This window comes from Rhinatrema bivittatum, chromosome 4 (genome assembly GCF_901001135.1).
Source record: "Rhinatrema bivittatum chromosome 4, aRhiBiv1.1, whole genome shotgun sequence".
Taxonomy (NCBI): domain Eukaryota; kingdom Metazoa; phylum Chordata; class Amphibia; order Gymnophiona; family Rhinatrematidae; genus Rhinatrema; species Rhinatrema bivittatum.
In genome coordinates this window covers 458,295,868-458,314,170 of record NC_042618.1, presented here as the reverse complement: position 1 = coordinate 458,314,170, position 18,303 = coordinate 458,295,868, and the positions used below count along the sequence as shown (strand labels likewise).

General features: G+C 46.1%; 1 protein-coding gene across 5 annotated transcripts in view; it reads right to left on the bottom strand.

Moving 5' to 3' along the window:
• The window catches only part of PPP1R12A (protein phosphatase 1 regulatory subunit 12A), a 306,305-nt gene that overhangs the window by 160,333 nt on the left and 127,669 nt on the right, over nucleotides 1-18,303 (bottom strand). For all 5 annotated transcript variants that reach the window (XM_029597125.1, XM_029597123.1, XM_029597121.1 and 2 more), the window contains exons 3-5: nucleotides 13,047-13,165; nucleotides 12,289-12,448; nucleotides 2-146 (exon numbers count right to left, since the gene is read on the bottom strand). In XM_029597125.1, the coding sequence (XP_029452985.1) occupies nucleotides 2-146; nucleotides 12,289-12,448; nucleotides 13,047-13,165 (424 nt within the window). The remainder of the gene's footprint in view (nucleotide 1; nucleotides 147-12,288; nucleotides 12,449-13,046; nucleotides 13,166-18,303) is intronic.

The following is an 18,303-nucleotide window of genomic DNA, read 5'->3' as shown; positions in this document are numbered from 1 at the left end:
CCACTTTGTTGACTGTTTCCATCTCACACAAGTTTTCCACAAGAATTCGGCAAGCTTCTTCTTTGCCCCAGTGAGCAGCAGCATGCAGTGGTGTCCAGCCATCATAGTCTTTAATATTTACATCATAGCCTGCTTGGATTAAAAGCCTACATACAGAGAGTTAAAAATCAGGGACCTTGCGCACAGGCCGATTTTACCATATGAATAAGCATTTTAAACATCTTTGCATGCATGCTAGTTTCCAACAGCAAAAACAGGTTACAAGTACTACCACTTCTACAGTTTAGTAACCACACCAAACAAAATAAGTGACCATCCACCCTGACAGCGAAGCAACAGTGCAGCCCAACAAAATGAATGTCAGAAGCAAAAGGGGCGATAGGATGGACAGCAGCAAGTTCACAATCCTGCCCGTGTATAAACATTTTGACTTCCAGCACAAACTTTAGGTTCAGAAGTCATCATCTGTTAGCAAGGGTTCTACTCGCATGGGATATTTAGGGGAAAAATCAAACACCAACCAATAAACTAATAAAACCCTGTCCCCTACCAGATGGATTTTCATAGTCTTGTGCTTGTATAAAGAGAATCTTCATAGCATCAGGTCAATTTTGCTCAGCAGCAGAGGAATGAAGTTATCCTCTGCAGTATAGTTTTCACAGTTTACAACCATATTTAATACTTCTTTTCCTGATACTTTTAATATAAATATCCACAGCTCTGACATATCATGCATGCTACAAACGTGTCAAAAATATTTCTGATCAGGTTTTCCTCTCCCCAGGTGGATAAAGAGTTGAGAAGGTATGAAGGAATAGGGGCAATAAAATTCTCGTCTTTCTGAGATTAATTTGTGGCTCACTGGCTGTATTAGTACAGTCTGTAAACCCATACATTTTAACAATGTGCTATGTTTCCATTCAAATGCATCCATATTTTAAGGGACTGTTCACTTCGGGTCAGTCATCACGATCAGGCAAAAACAAAAAGTGCAAATCCTACAAGCTGGTTTGCACAATTTTATAATAGTGCATCATTCATCCAAGATTTAGAATTTCCTTATGAAAAAAAATAATGAAGTCAGGCAGGCTGGTAGCTCAGAGGTACTGTTGCATGCTCGTATGCAGATGGATCTAGGTTCAATTCTCAACTCAGCTCATCTGCTCCGTGAGTTGATAGGAGCTGAGGATACTTCAGAAGCTATGTTCACATCCCCTTGGGAGAGGGAGTTACAATGATGACATTAAATGGCCAGATTTAGGACCAGAGACCATCACTGCAATGGCTAGACCAAACTAACCGGCCGGCATTTGGATGCGCGTTTGACGCGCGCGCTTTACCCCTTAATTCAGTAAGGGGTAATAGCGCGTCCAAAACGCTCGTCCAACCCCCCCGAACCTAATAGCGCCCGCAACATGCAAATGCATGTTGATGGCCCTATTAGTTATTCCCACGCGATTCAGTAAGTAAAGTGTGCAGCCAAGCCGCACATTTTACTTTCAGAAATTAGCACCTACCTAAAGGTAGACGCTAATTTCTCCGGGCACCGGGAAAGTGCACAGAAAAGCAGTAAAAACTGCTTTTTTGTGCATCCTCCGACTTAATATCATGGCAATATTAAGTCTGAGGTCCCGAAAGTTTAAAAAAGTAAAAAAAGATTTGAACTAGGCCTGCGGCTTGAAAACCGGACGCTCAATTTTGCCGGTTTCCAAACCCGTGGCTGTCAGTGGGCTCGAGAACTGATGCCGGCAAAATTGAGCGTTGGCCGTCAAACCTGCTGACAGCCACTGCTTCTGTCCGAAAAGAGGCACTAGGGACGCGCTAGTGTCCTTAGCGCCTCTTTTTACCTCCGGGCCTAATTTAAATAATTTTTTTACTGTATCGTGCGCACAGGAGAGTGTCCTGTGCGCACGCTCGCCCGCGTTTTTTACTGTATCGGCCTGTAAGTTGGAAAGGGATGGGGAAAAAAAAAATAAGTGAAGAGGTAGGGGGCGGAATCCCCAGTTGCAAATGCAGGCTCAGTGCCAGATCCCATCTCTAGTTCAGAGAGAGAGTTGGAAACCCAAAAGGAGGAAATTGCTGCCCACCCCCCCCCAAAAAAAAGGAGCTTCTGAGAAGGAAAGCAGAGTCCTAAATAGGAGCTTAACAGGACAAAAATCAGAAAACCAAATAATAGATGCCTTCTAAGGCAAAGGTCCTGATGTAGGAAGTCATTAGTTAAATGGGAAAATCTAGGGAACTAGAACAGCAGTGGGCAAAAGAAAAACAAAAAGAAGGTATTGTAAGGGCAACTAACCATTTTGTTAGTAAACTAAGCAAAGGAAAAAGGCTGCTCTAGTTTTCTAAAGGGGGTAGTCTAAAAAGGTAAGGAAAAAGGTTGACGTTCATAAACTATAGGAGATGGCAGAAAGATGCGACAATACCTGGAACAGTTAAGAGGCTGGGGGAAGCAGTGGAGAGCAAATTTATTTAAAAAAAAAAAGATAGCTAATATGGTAAAACAAGGGGACAGGAATTTATTTTTTTTTTTAAATGTCAGTGACAGAAGGATGGACAAAAGTGGTACCAAGAGATTCAGATGAAAAGGAATATGTGAAGGCTGACTAGGAAAATATTCTTTAAAACACTCAGGGATAACACCATAGAGTTTGGGCAGTTTATGGTAATGAGCGGCTCCCAATGTGATAAAAGCCACATTGCTGTGGCTACTCTAACGCCAGAAATAACCACTTCTTTTCTCTGCATTGTGGCTGTGTTAGCTGTGCATTCCCGGGCAAAAAGGTTTTTAAATCGCACATATACTGTTGGAGAGAGTGCATTTTATAAATCAACTCCCCTCATACCTTTCATCAATTCAAACAGCAGGAAATCTTCAGTGATTCAACTTTGCTGTTTGTACCTCCTAATGTGTATGTAAAACCTATCCTACCCCCAAACCCCACACAGAGTTAAAAGTGCCCCCTCGTTAATGCTATAACTCGTAAACTGACATATTGGTCTCTATAAAGGCGCTCTCCCCCCACCACCACGGGCATGTGCGATAACCTTTTCGATGTAATGCCTCTGCGGTGGATCAATCAACACGCAAAGTAAACATTAGTGCAGGTGGGGCAAGTGTCACACTTTGCAGAAATTACCTATGTGATGCGAGAGCAGGGAAATTAGCCTAGCCATACCACTTTTATTGCGGGTGCTACTTCTGCTATAAATAGAGCATTTTGATAAATCTAGGGGTAAGTTTGCTTACCATAAACTGTTTTCCATAGATAACAGGATGAATTAGCCATGGTATGTGGGCAACATCACCTGGCAGCAACAAATGGACTTGGCTCTCCTAGCTAGGAGAGCTTTTAGTTCTGAACATGTGCAGAGTTCCCACATGGGTATTGTCTCATGATCTTCCTAGGTCGATAAAGTAGTTTAGTAGTCTACTCTACACGGAAGTAGGCAGGTATTTTGCATCATTAGTTCATTTTGCTATCTCCAGAAAACACTGTTTTATGGTAAGCAAATTCGCTTTTTCTGTCAATCAGCAAGTTGAGTTAGCCATGACATGTGGGCAGTCCCAAACTGAGGGTTGCAGTGGAGTGTTCACTGAGTAAGCAATCCAGACTTCACCATGGAGAGTAACTACTGCAAGAACAGGCTGCACAGAACTGCTTGTTTGAATTTACTGTCAGCTCGGAGATTTGCGGCCCGTTATTGTCCGAACAAGGTGTTAACAGATGACCATATTTCACCTTTGCAGATGTCAAGGGGCACTTCTCACAAATATGCAACAGAAGAAGCCACAGCACTCATTTGATGAGCTTTTACAGCATCTAATTTGCAGACCTGCTGAAGTGTAGCAGTGTTGAATGCATTCCACTAACCAGTTGGACAATGTATATTTAGCAACTGCTAAAATCTATTTGGATCATATGAAACAAAGAGCTGCAATGTGGCAGAATTCTTCTCTTGTAAGCAAGCCAGAGCTCTTCTGCAATTTAACTTGTGAAGAGTCTTCTCACTTTCATATACATATGGTCGCAGAAGGAAGATAGGCAATACAATGGACTGATTGATGTGGAAGGTGGAGACCACCTTTAAGAGAAAGTGCACGCACAGCACCACACTTATGGAAAAATTGCATGTACTGTGGGTAATGAGCAGAGCTTAAAGTTTGCTGACTCTTCTAGCAGAACCTACTACCAAGAAAACTACTTTCCACATCAAGAACTTGAGAAACCATTTCTAAAGGTTCAAAGGGTGCCTTCATCAATTGAGAAAGGACAACATTAGAGTCCCATGGAACTGGAGATTTCTGGTGGCTCCATATGCCATAAACCTTTCACAAATCTCAACCAGTGGATGAGTAGAAATGAGCTTATGTCTATTACATGATAGGCCGCTATGGTGCAGAAATGTACTCTGGAGGAAGACATAGTGAGGTCTGAGTCAGAAGGAAGAGCAAGTAGGATAATGAATGCTTGGACTCGCAAAAGAATAGATCCAAAGCATTTTTCTGACACCACCTGGAATATCTATTCCATTTCAAAAGGACAGTTTTGCCTAGTTGCGGGTTTCCTGGCTGAAACTACCTTATCTTCAGTACTTCTGGACAAAGATCTGCGATTAAGCATCCAACATCCATGCCACCAGGCAGAGGGATTGAAGACTCAGTTGGTACAACATTCCTTTGTCCTGAGTTAGCAGGACAGGGTCCGCCCAGAGAAGTATTGGTGGACTGCTGGGTGATGCTGGAGCTATAACAATCACGCAGGCAGTGTCTTGTAGTAGCTTTTGTGCTGTTTTCGTAATCAACTGTATCGGCAAAAAAGCATACATGAGGATTGCTCCCCAACTGAGCAGAAAAGCATCCTAAGCTAACCTGAGATTACTGGGTAGAAATGAACAAGCTTGTCAAGTTTTCTGCTCTGCTCCAACACAAATATGGGGCCTGCCATTGGTTGACCTAAGTGTAGCACTATAGAAATGTGAAGTAGAAATAGAAGTAGAAGAAAGACTAGGGGGCATTCCATGAAGCTAGCATGTAGTACATTTAAAAATTAAAAAAAAAAACCCACCCCCGGAGAAAATGGAGAAATTACTTACCTGATCATTTCGTTTTCCATAGTATAGACAGATGACTCAGGACCAATGGTATAGTGCTCTTCTGCTAGCAGATGGAAGACTGAATCAGATTTCAAAGCTGACATCACTATAGATATAGCTCTGCAATAACCTCAGCTCTTCAGTATTGTCTTCGAAAAGCCATTGTGGATATATTTTTGTTTAAATAACTTGATTAAACTATGGTTGCCCGCAAGGCCGCTTCTCCTTGTTTCTTCCCACTGTGAAGGACAAACAAGAGATTGGTTTTGCGCACCGGTTCCGATCTTTCCAGGTATTGCACTAGGAGTCTGCCGATGTTTAGATGGCGAAGAAGGCGTGAGTCTTCCGAGTCCTTATGTTCATCTGGGGATGGTAATGAGATTGTTTGGTTCAAGTGAAATTCGGAAACCACTTTCGGTAGGAAGGAGAGAACAGTGTGCAGCTGTATGGTTCCAGGCATGAACCTAAGGAACGGTTCCAGGCAGGATAGTGCCTGTAGTTCGGAGATGCGATGAGCTGAACATATTGCCACCAGGAATACAGTCTTCAACATTAAGAGGCATAGTGACAGACTGCGTGTTGGTTTGAAGGAAGCCCCATCTAGGAAGTCTAATACTAGATTGAGATTCCATAGAGGCACCGGCCACTTTAAGGGTGGTTGGAGTTGTTTAACACCTTTCAGGAAGCGGGTCAAATCCGGATGGGTTGATAGCCGGATACCGTCCACTTCGGCTCTGAAGCAGGACAGGGCAGCTACTCTGACCTTGATGGAGTTGAGTGACAACCCCTTCTTCATACCATTCTGTAGGAACTCCAGGATCATGGGAATCTTGGCTGTCCGTGGGACTATCCTGCGGTCCCCGCACCAGGCTTCAAATACTCTCAAGATCCGTATGTAAGACAGGGATGTGGAGAACTTGTGCACTCAGAGCAGGGTGTCAATCACTGCCTTTGAGTAACCTCGCTTCTTCAGGCGAGACCTCTCAAGGGCAAGAGAGAATGGAAAAATTGCTTACCTGATAATTTTGTTTTCCTTAGTGTAGACAGATGGACTCAGGACCAATGGGTATAGTGTACCCCTAATAGCAGCTGGAGACGGATTAGATTGCAATCCGACGTCAGCCCTAGTACATATACCCTTGCAGGAAGTGCAGCTCTTCAGTATTCTCCTCGAAAAGCATTGTGGATATATGTGTGACTGACTAATTTGAATAACTTGAATAACTAACTTTATAACTTGATTTGGTTGAATTGGCTATAGCTGGAGACCTCCAGTGCCCTCAACCGGGAAATGTCGACACCCAGTAGGATGGGTGTCCTAGATGAAGGAAAGCATGGCTTACCCTTGAATCACTCGTTCCCGGGGATGTCCCCCGAGAATTCCATGAGTAATCGCAGCCACGGGTGAGATGCTGAGTCCATCCCACTAAGGAAAACAAAATTATCAGGTAAGTAATTTCTCCATTTCCTAGCATGTAGCAGGTGGACTCCGGACCAATAGGATGTATAAAAGCTACTCCCGAACTGGGTGGGAGGCTGCCCGTGACCCACTTAGTACTGCCTTCCCGAGCCTAAACATCCAGGCAGCAAAACCTGGAAAAGTGTGGATGGAGGACCATGCCACCCTATAGATCTCGGTGGGTGACAGCATCTTGGTTTCTGCCCAGGACACTGCCTGGGCTCTAGTAGAATGGGCCTTGACTTGTAGAGGCAGCAGCTTGCCTGTTTCTACGTAGGCTGCCTTGATGACTTCTTTGATCCAGCGGGCTATGGTTGCTCGCGAGGCCGCTTCCCCTTGCCTCTTCCCGCTGTGAAGGACGAATAGGTGATCTGTGTTTTGTACGGGTTCCGACATTTCCAGGTATCTGGATAGGAGTCTGCCGATGTTGAGGTGGCATAGACTTCAAGCCTCTTCCAAATTCTTATGCTCATCTGGCGATGGTAGCAAAATGGTTTGGTTAAGATGGAAATGAGACACCACTTTGGGGAGGAACGAGGGGACCGTGCGTAGCTGGATGGTTCCCGGGGTGAGCTTGAGAAACTGCTCATGGCAGGACAGTGATTGTAGCTCGGATATATGACGGGCTGAACAAACTGCCAGCAGGAAGGCTGTCTTCAATGTTAATAGTCGGAGAGACAGGCCGCGGAGAGGTCTGAAAGAGGCTCCTGCTAAGAAATCCAGGACCAGGTTGAGGCTCCAGAGAGGTACCGGCCACTTTAGGGGTGGTCGGATGTGCTTGACTCCTTTCAGGATGCGTGAAACATCCAGGTGAGAGGCTATGCTGTCGCTCTTGGCTCCATAACATGACAATGCGGCCACCTGTACCTTGATGGAGTTGAAGGACAATCCCCTCTGTAGGCCGTTCTGTAGGAATTCCAAGACCGCAGGAATTTTGACTGAGCGTGGTATGATGATGTGGTCCTCGCACCAGGCTTCGAATACTCTCCAAATCCTTATGTATGTTAGAGATGTGGAGAACTTGCGTGCTCTGAGTAGGGTGTCTATTACAGCCCCCGAGTATCCGCGCTCTCAGGCGTGCCCTCTCAATGGCCAGACTGTAAGAGAATTGAGCTGGATCCTCGTGGAGGATTGGACCTTGTTGGAGCAGGTCTCTGTGTGGAGGTAGTGGCAGGAGGGTCCCTGTCAGTAGTCTTCGCATGTCTGCATACCATGGTCTTCTTGGCCAGTCCAGGGCCACAAGAAGTACTGGTCCCCTGTGTAGTTCTATCTTGTGAATGATTACGCCTAATAGGGGCCACGGCGGGAAGGTGTATAAGAGTCTCCTGTGGCCAGGTCTGTACCAGGGTATCGATCCCCTGGGACTGAGGTTCCCGCCTGCGGCTGAAGTAACTGGGCACTTGAGCGTTGGACCGGTTTGCCAGAAGGTCCATGGTTGGTGTTCCCCAACGGTTACTATCAGTTGGAACACTGTGGTAGACAGCTTCCATTCTCCTGGGTCTAGACTTTCTCTGATGAGGTAATCCGCCGTGATGTTGTCTTTCCCGGTGATGTGGACGGCCAAGATCTCCTGGAGATTCACTTCCGCCCACGACATTAGGGGGGTCTATTTCCAGAGACACCTGTTGGCTTCTGGTTCCTCCCCGACTGTTGATGTAGGCCACTGTTGTGGAGTTGTCCGACATTACTCTGACCACTTTGTCTCGGAGTCTGTGACCGAACCGTAGGCAGGTTAGTCTGACTGCTCGGGTTTCTAGGCGATTGATGTTCCATCCCGACTCTTCTGCGTTCCACTGCCCTTGGGTGGTTAGCTCTTCGCAGTGTGCTCCCCATCCTTGTAGGCTGGCATCCGTGGTGAGCAGGATCCAGGTCGGGGAGGATAGTCTTGTTCCCTGGCTCAGGTGGCTGTCTTGTAGCCACTATCGTAGTTGGGTCCAAACTCTGCCCGACAGCTGTAGACTTATGGCGTAGTTCTGGGACAGTGGATTCCATCGCGATAGAAGTGAGCGCTGTAGGGGGTCTCATGTGAGCTTGTGCCCATGGCACTACCTCCAGTGTGGATGCCATGAGACCGAGGACTTGTAGGTAATCCCATGCTGTGGGGCGAGGATCGCTCAGCAGGGTTTGCAACTGGTTCATCAGTTTTGATCTCCTTGTCTGTGTCGGGATGACCTTGTCTTCTTTGGTGTCTAATCGGACTCCTAAGTATTCTAGAGACTGTGAGGGCTGCAGACAGCTCTTGTTTGTGTTGACCACCCATCTAAGGCTCTCCAGTAGAGTTTTGACTCTGTTGGTTGCCTGATGACTTTCCTCTGGGGATTTCGCCCTGATCAGCCAATCGTCTAGGTAAGGGTGTATGAGGATTCCTTCCTTCCTCAGTGTTTCTGCCACCACCACTATGATCTTGGTGAACGTCCGGGGTGCTGTGGCTAACCAGAAGGATAGTGCCCGGAACTGGTAGTGACGGTCCAGGATTTTGAAGCGTAGGAAGCGCTGATGTCCTTGAAGGATCGGAATGTGTAAGCAGGCTTCCGACAGGTCCAGGGATGAGAAACTCTCCCGGTTGTATCACCTTTATTACAGAGCGTAGGGTTTCCATGCGGAAGCAGGGAATCCTCAGGTGACTGTTGACAGACGAGGTCCAGGATGGGCCTGAACATTCCCTCTTGGGGACGATAAAATAAATGGAATAATGCCCAGTATTTGTTGTGGAGGCACTGGGGTTATGGCCTCTAGGGCCAGTAATCTGGTCAGTGTAGCTGCCACTGCCACCCTCTTGGAGGGGTTGTGGCAGGGGGATTCCACAAACTTGTCCAGAGGAGTTCGGAGGAAATCCAGGTAGTACCCATCTAGAATGATGGTTAGGACCCACTTATCCAAAGTTATCTTGACCCATCTTTGGTAGATTAGGGCAAGTCTGCCCCCTATGGCTTCTTCCTTTGGACAGGTCGGCTGAATCTCATTGTGGGGTGCGGCTGGGGCCTGGACCCGAGCTGGTTCCCCTTTTGTTGTGCTTGTTCCGAAGTACTGGTTCCTGCCTGTAGGATGAGGTGCTTGATAAGTGTTTCTGTATGGATTGAAGCGCTGTGAACCTCTGCCCCTGGAGGATTGGGGGAAGAGTCGCCGGTTTCTCTTATTCCTGTCCTCCGGTAGCCGCAGCAGTGGGGACTCGCCCCATTTGTTAGCCAGTTTCTCTAGTTCGCTGAACAGGAGGGATCCCTTGAAGGGCATCCTTTTGAGTCTCATTTTGGAAGACGCGTCGGCCGACCAGCTTTGAAGCCAGAGTTGTCTCCTGGCTGCCACAGCTGATGACACTCCTCTAGCTGCGGTGCGCACCAGATCGGAAGCAGCATCCGCGAGGAATGATACTGCTGCCATTTGTAGAGATATAGTGGCGACGTCAAAGGACTGTTTAAGGATGTCTGTCTTGAGCATCTTTGAGCACTTCGAGACTGCACAGACCATGGCATCCACTTTTGGGCATGTCAGAATGTCTTTGGCCGCAGGGTCCAGAGGATACATGGCTGCCATAGCCCATCCCCCTTTGAATGTAGACTATGGAGCAATCCATTACAAGTCAATTAGCTGTTGGACGGCTTGTAACAGACTGAAATGGCGGGAGGTCTGACTGAGTCCCTCTAGCAGGGGATTCGTCTTAGGCTCCCCCGAGGCACTTGTGCCCAGGATAGCAAGCTCCTTCAGGCTGTGGGTGACCAGGTCTGGAAACTTGTCCTTGGTGAAGAAGCGTCTCATGGTCTGGTGAGGCTCTGACCCCGGAGGGAGGTCCCCCTCCTCCAGGGGCTCTGATTCCTCCTCAGAGTTGTCAGTGTCCCCGTAGGTGGGGCTTCTGGGCGGTGGAATCACTTCTCTGGGCCTAGAGGGGCCTGGGGCGTAAATGTCCTCTGGTGAAGGCTGTGGCCGTGTTATTGGGGGCTCCGTCTGCATGTGAACGAAGATGTGCAGGCCTTTGAAGAATTCCACCCAGGAGATAGAACGCTGGGTCCAAGCTAGGAGGTGCTGTGTCCCTGGGGGTCCCGCTGGGATTTGCTAGGTCCGGGGTACTTATTGAGGAGCTAACACTCAATCCCAGATGGGGCTGGCCCTGGGCTGGATTCCCAGGGCCTCGGCTTCTTCGTGTTGTGCGGCTCTGATGTGGCATGCTGGGCAGAGTCCCTGAGCTCCTTTTCCGGTGGTGCCATGGATGTAGGCGCGTAAAATCTGTTATGCGCTCTGGTGCGTCAAATGTGTGTGTGTGGATTGAGTGTGCGCTCAAGATGTGCTCGCTGGTGTGCGCACAAGTCATAGTTATGCGCCCGGCACAGTAAGCGCGTGCTGCGCACATAACCTGTGCGTACGGTACTTGAGCGTGCGACGTTGTGCGTACAAGTAATTTGTGCGCATGAGTCGAAACAGCGGACAGGGCGGCGAACAGGGCCAAAATGGCGACAGCGATCATGCAGACAATATGGCGACCCCCTCGGAGGGTCTCCACATGGGAGGAGACCCTTGGATCTAACCAGTGTCCAGCCCTGCTAGGGCGGATCAACCCGGTGGCACTGGTACCAGCCGGCGACCTGTGAGACTCCTCAAGCTTCGGAGACCGGAGTCTTTAAAGAAGATTTCTACCTTACCTTGTCTCGTCGCTTCCCGGTTTTGTTCCGGGCGGTCTCCGGCTGCAGGGGGAGAGGGAAAATACCTTCACCGCCGCACTTGAGGTTGCACCTGCTGCCTCTCAGCCGCACCCGAAATCGGGGGCTAGGTCCCTGAAGGTCAGCCGCCGGACTGAGGCTTACCTCCGAGGGATCGTGGAAATCACCTCGGGAATTCTCAACTGGGGGAGGGACCCGAGGGTGTTCCCGCAGGAGAGTGGGGCTCATCTGTAGAGGTAAGATTTCTTGTTTCAGGTTTTCTCTGTTAAATTTACTCTAATGCTGTGAGAGCGTGCAGGCAGTTCCTAACTGCTATAGAGACGGAAAATACTGAAGAGCTGCACTTCCTGCAGGGGTATATGTACTAGGGCTGATGTCAGATTGAAATCTGATCCGTCTCCAACTGCTATCAGGAATACACATAAGAACATAAGAAATTGCCATGCTGGGTCAGACCAAGGGTCTATTGAGCCCAGCATCCTGTTTCCAACAGAGGCCAAAACCAGGCCACAAGAACCTGGCAATTACCCAAAACTAAGAAGAACCCATGCTACTGATGCAATTAATAGCAGTGGCTATTCCCTAAGTATAATTGATTAATAGCCATTAATGGACTTCTCCTCCAAGAACTTATCCAAACCCTTTTTGAACCCAGCTACACTAACTGCACTAACCACATCCACTGGCAACAAATTCCAGAGCTTTATTGTGCGTTGAGTGAAAAATAATTTTCTCCGATTAGTCTTAAATGTGCTACTTGCTAACTTCATGGAATGCCCTCTAGTCCTATTTTCAATAGGAGGACCTTGGACAACTCAAAGGGTGAGCAGATAGCAAATACAAGTCAATTTATACATGTATAAGGCCATCAACCTAAAGGAATTATTTAAGCAATAAAGCCCAACATTATAATTCTTCACTAATCCACTAAGAATCAGTAGGGATAGTTAAGTACACTGGGCAAGGTCGAAAGGATCCGTTTGACAATTTTAAAAATTCAATCAGATTTCAACATTTTTAAGTATCTATAGGCAAAAAACATGAATAGGAATAAATGGAAAGCCCTATAAAATTTAAAAAACTTACTTTAAAACTTCTACATATCCTTTAGCAGCAGCTACATGAAGTGCTGTACCACCAGATTTTGCATGCCTGACATCATTGATATGGCCGCTGTTCAACCACTGTCTTGCATCTCTAAGCATTATTCTTTCCTCTTCTTTTCGAGCTGCCTCTACATCAATCCCTGGTCCAAAGAGAAAAGTTTTACATGTAATGCTAAAGTAGTGAACACCTCAAACTATTGTATATAGCTTGTTCTGTCTATATTAAAGGATTGGACTCATAAAAAGCACAGTAGAGTAGACCAAACAGAAACACCAAAAAAGCTTCTAGAACATTCTAAGCTTGGATGTTTTACAGAGAGTTCTGTCGATTTGAGAAACCTGGCTCCAGGCTGCACATGCCGAGTAGTGGGGCCTCATTAAATGGCTGATATGCCCTTGCTCCACCACTGGCAGCATCAGCAGTTTGAACAGGGCTCAAGGCTGCCCTAGAAGAATTATTTTTCCAGCTTGAAGCTACTGGTCCCAACTACACTTACCAAGCAATATTATCCAGAAGTCACAACTATTAGGGAGTATCACAGAATAAACCACTCACTGTCTTACTAACTTTGTACTCTAAAGCCTTGGGCGTTGGCATCCATAGCTGAATTTAGCCAGCAAAAATGTGATGGGATAAATTTGGCCTTTGTGGTTTAGGAGTCACTTTTCCATTATAGATTGAGTGATGGTGGTACAAGTCTGCATTTAAGGGTCATATTACCAGACCATTCATTTTACCTTGTCGATTTACTTCATTTTGAAGCAGTTCTTCCATCGCTTCCTCCTCAGCAATGTCTAATGGAGTATCCCCTTCACTATTAACCACGCCTACATTTGCTCCTTGGCGAAGTAAATATCTGCAGAACATACAAAACAAGTAAACTGACAAATGTACAATAATGCAAATGGAGGTATACTATTTAAAAAAAAAAAAAAAAAAAAAAAAAGTAAACCACATACTGCATCCTCTGGACATTAATGGAAATATAAAAATGGAAAGGTTAAACACCAAAGTAGACAATCCATAAACTACAGTTTATAGAATATTCTGTGGCTAAGACACAAGTTAAGCAACAAAACATCTATTAAGATTTTACTCAAAGTATGTTGGGGATTTCTAAGAAAACCAGATTGGGATATCAGAGAAGCTGAAGCTTCATGGTTAAGGTTCCTGAACCATTCATCTAGATTACAAAAAAAACTAGAACATTTACTATGCTGAAGAGTTCATAAGAGTGCTTATGCAAAACCCTGTATAATTACAGGTTTAATTTTAAAAAAGAATCCTGAATATACACACTACTGCACAGTGCTAGCCAAACCAGGTTCTTCATTACCACTATGCAGGTTAGTTTACGAATTCTACTCCTGGGGGAATTCTGCGCTTTATTGTAAACCGGTACGATAAGACTTGTCTTGAGCATCAGTATATTAAAAGAAGTTAAATAAAACAAATAAATACTGCAGAGCGCAGAATTTCTGAGAAAAGCCCTTGGGCCATGAGCAGAGCCCATCCCGCTTGCAGTGAAAATCAAGCAGAGGATCAGCTAACAGCAAGCGGAGCCTGTCCTGCTCATGGCAAAGATGAGGCCCAGAGCAGCAGCTGGCCACGAGGGTGTGGTGAAGATTAGCAAGCCTAGCAGCAGAGAAGGCCCAACATGAGAGGCAAGAAAGCTCACGAGTGTGTGTGGGAGAGAGTGTGCATGTGAGGCTCTGTGTGTGCGTAAGAGAAGGCGCTTGCATGATGGAACGTGTGTGTGAGAGAGGAAGCTTGTATGAGGGCGTATGTGAGAGAAGGACAGAGGGAACACGTATGAGGGAGTACATGTGAGTGGAGCCTGTGTGAGGGTATGTGTGGGTTTATGTGAGGGCCTGTATGAGAAAAGGGTCAAACTATGGGAGTGGAGGGTGGAAACAGAGTGGAAGGAGTTGAGCATGGAAGGGGAGGGGAGGTGAGAGATAGTGGAGAGTGGAGGAATTGAGGCCTAAGAGGGTAGCTTGAAAGAGGTCTAGCCAGGGGAGTAGGGAGAGAGGTAGGACACGATGTACTTCTATGGGAATTCTGCTCAAAAAACATTTTAAACTCTGCATCTGAGTAATTACTTTAAAATGTAATAAAGAAAAGTTAAGTGATGTGTATTTTGTTATTTTAACCAATATAAAATATGCAGAATTTTTCTGAATTTTAAATTCTTGTGCACAGAATTAATTTTGTGTGAATTCCCCCAGGAGTAGAATTCTTCTCTATTAAAAAGGACCAATTCATAAAAACTGTGTAGATATATGGCCACCATGAGAAATGTGCCAAACAAAATCTCAGCAAACAATGGGGTGGATTTTAAAAGCCCTGCACGCGTAAATCCTTCCGGATTTACACATGCAGGGCCCTCGCGCGTGTATCTTACGAAATCCAGTGTACTTTTGTTCGCGCCTGGTGCACGAACAAAAGTACGCGATCGCGCAATTTTTAAAAATCTACCCCAATATACACAAACCCTTGCTAACTATACATTTTTACTTTATTTTGGATGTGTTGGACTGTTGCATATTTAGCACTGGAGTTAACTTGAGCTACTTTCTATTAAATTCACATGCATTCCTAATTTAAACAGGGCTTTTCACACCAGCCATGTATAAGCAGTATTTGCCTAAATGGAAAAACTGAACCATGTGAAAAGGTGATTTGATGCAAGGCTGCTATAAACCAACTCCTAAAATTATAAATATTGGGATCAGTATGACTGCATTTCCTCTCTGTTGCAAGTCCTTTGTAATTCAGAAAAAAGATTTTACTTCCCTAGCTACACTAAATAATGTACTTGAACCAATGATTGGCAGCCAAAAAATAAAATTATAGAGTAGCTAGAGTGTAGAGCTACTACTACAAGAATTTCATTGTTCAGAGAATGCCCCAAGCACAAGGCTCAAAATACAGTGAAACCAAGCAGCAATTATGTAGACTATTCTAAACATATACACAAAAAAAAAATGGTATGTGAACTTAGAAGACAAAAAAAAAATCAATACAAAAAGGGAGCAGTGAGAAAAAAAAAATCTTAAAATGTTCTTCACCACTGTTACTAAAAATTGTGGTTTTTATTGTCTGAAATGCTAACAAAATTTTTACCTTGAATTTAATACTGTCTTCTGGGTTAAGATAATTTAGATGCTCGCCAATCGTCTGGCTGTAGATTTGCTATCGCAAAGACTAATAGTCTCTCCCCACAGCTAACAGTTATTCCTATAGCAATATTTCTCCATGCAAAAAACAGTTTCAAAATGCCATAGGAATCTACAACTTAATTATTCAGTACAACAGATGTGCCATCCTGATTGGCGAGCACATCAGATTAGCTTCAACATTTAGTTTCTATACAAGTCTAAGCACAGGCACAGGGCACCTTTCTCCTACCACAAGCTGACGTTCCATAGCCCTTGATACCTTGATCATGAGATGTGGAATGTAAATGTTATATACCAACCGATGCAAATCTCACACCTAAATAAAAATACAGAACCAGGGGCGCTCTTTTGGCTGCGAACGGGGATGGCTGCTTAAAGTCAGAGCTCTCCTCAGGACACAAAAAAAAAAGAAGCAGTTTTTCCTGCTGATTTCATCCGCCCTCGGTGCTCTGCAACTTTCATTTCATTGCTGGTATTGTTCTGATGGCGATGAAAAGGGAAACTGTGGACTTGAAGCAGTTTTCGTTCAGTAAGCTGCCGCCGGAGGTCTCTGAAGGCAGCACTGCGAGGCCCGAACAGGCTGCAGCAAGCGGCAGCACGGCAAGCATGCAAAATGGTGCCAACGGGGGACCAAGGTGAGTCCTACAACTCCCCTTTCAACAGAAGAAATTAGAGGTTCCCTGTACGTACCCGGATCAGTCCAGACTCCTGGGTTTTGCCCCCCCCCCCCTAGCAGATTGAGACAGAGCAGTTATCAAAACAAACTCTGCCTCTAAATAGGCTGGTGCCACCTACAGTCTGGCAGTATTCCTCTGTCTCCAGCAGATGGTGGAGGTGCAAAACCTACAGTCTGGGCTGTGTGATTAGTTGGTATCTTGTGTTTAGTTAGTTTAGGGGACTTTGTCTTTTGTTTCTGGCTTATTTCAGATTTAAAAAAAAAAATAAATATATATATATATATATATATATTTGAGGGAGCTGCTTCAAAGGGTCGAAGGCCCTACGTACCTACTTAAGCAGCTTGGGTGCGACACCGGGGAGCCCGGTTCACTCCACTAAGATCAGCACTTTGGACTACTGCCGGGCAACTTTTATAATTTAAAAAAAGTTTTGCTTTCGTTTTCTCCTGCGCCGGGTCTCTCTCTTTCACTCCATGTCTCAGCGTGGTATTTGCCTTTCGTTTTGCTGTTTATTCATTGGATTTTCTTTAATTTATTTTGTCTTTATTTTCCTGTCACGACTCGATGCCGTGTTCACCCGTTTGCCCTGCGCAGTTCTCCAGGGAGAGCCTTTGCTCAGCTTGCTTCCCGGGGGGGAGGGCCAATCGGGAGCTGAAAAAAAATATTAAAACGGCAAAACTAGTTAAACCAAAGTCTGCCCGGGTCCCAGTTGGGACGTCTCTGCTGCAATTCACTCTGAGGCTGATCAGTTCCCATTCAGCATGGGAACAGGGGCCATTTTCCAGTCATTCAGGGTTGTGTCTAGTGCACCGCTGGGGGAGGGGTTTTACCATCTCCTCTTTCTCCCCAGCAAGGACAGGGAACCTTTTCAGCCTAATTCCCCTACAATGGAAGATAGCCCCGAGGGGGCCTCAGACTCCTCCTCCTCCTCACCACAATTTGTGTTGTTGCTTCATAAAACTTACAAGAAGAGGAAGTTGGGGAAGCTGCAATCCGGTAAAAATCTGGTAAAAAGCTCAGCCTAAGCATCTCCTGGTCAGGGGTTCCCCAGATTATTATGGATACTTCTAGTCCGGATTCTGATCCAGATGACCCAGACCTCTAGCCCAAGCCCCCACAGGGGGTGGGTGTAGACCCTGATTTACAGCACCAAGGCACAATGTGTGGGGTGCATGCTGCGGAAGGGGATGACCCTAAGGTGGTGTGCCTCTTTAGAAAGAAGGAGTTGGGTCCCCTTATTCCTTCTATTTTAGCTGAACTGGGAATCGAAGGTCCCCCTGAGGAATCTAAACTGGGTGCTATGGATCCGGTGTTGCTGGGTCTGCGAGGCCCTGCTTCTTCCTTTCCCTTTCGTTTCTCGGCTACAGATTTGTTCTTCCGGGAATGGGATACCCCAGACTTGGGATTGAAAGAGAGTTAAGCCATGGCCAAGCTATATCCTCTGCCAGGGGATGCTTTAGAACTGCTTCGAGTACCCAAGGTAGATGCGGCAACGACCGCTGTTACCAAGAAGACCACGATCCCGGTTACTGGAGCTACAGCACTCAAGGACCTGCAAGACAGGAAGTTGGAGGTGCAATTTAAAAGGATTTTTGAGGTTTCAGCACTGGGAGTGCATGCGGCTATTTGCAGCAATTTCACCTTACGAGCGGGTCTCCGCTGGATTCAGCAGTTGCAAGCTAACGCCAACTTATCGGATGAACAGGCAGTCCAGGAAGGTCGTTTGGAAGCTTCTGTGGCATACAGCGCGGATGCACTACATGATCTATTGCTCAAATCGGCAAGATCCATAGTTTCAGCTGATTCAGCTCATAGGCTCCTCTGGTTGAGAAACTGGTCAGCGGATGTCTCCTCCAAGTCACAGCTTTGGGTCCTTGCCCTTCAAAGGCAAACTACTTTTTGGTAAAGACCTGGAAGATATGATCCAATCTCTGGGGGAGAAGATTCATCGGTTACCGGAGGATAGACTGAAATCCAGAGGCTCTTTTTCCTCCTGGGCCAGATTCAGAGGGAATCTAAAATTTCGCCCATCTAGTGCGCCCGCGGCTCCTTTTCAGCAAGCTCCTAACAGGCAACAGACCTGGTCCCAGTCCTTTCAGGGCCACTGGTTCGTCAGGCCTGGTATCTCCCAG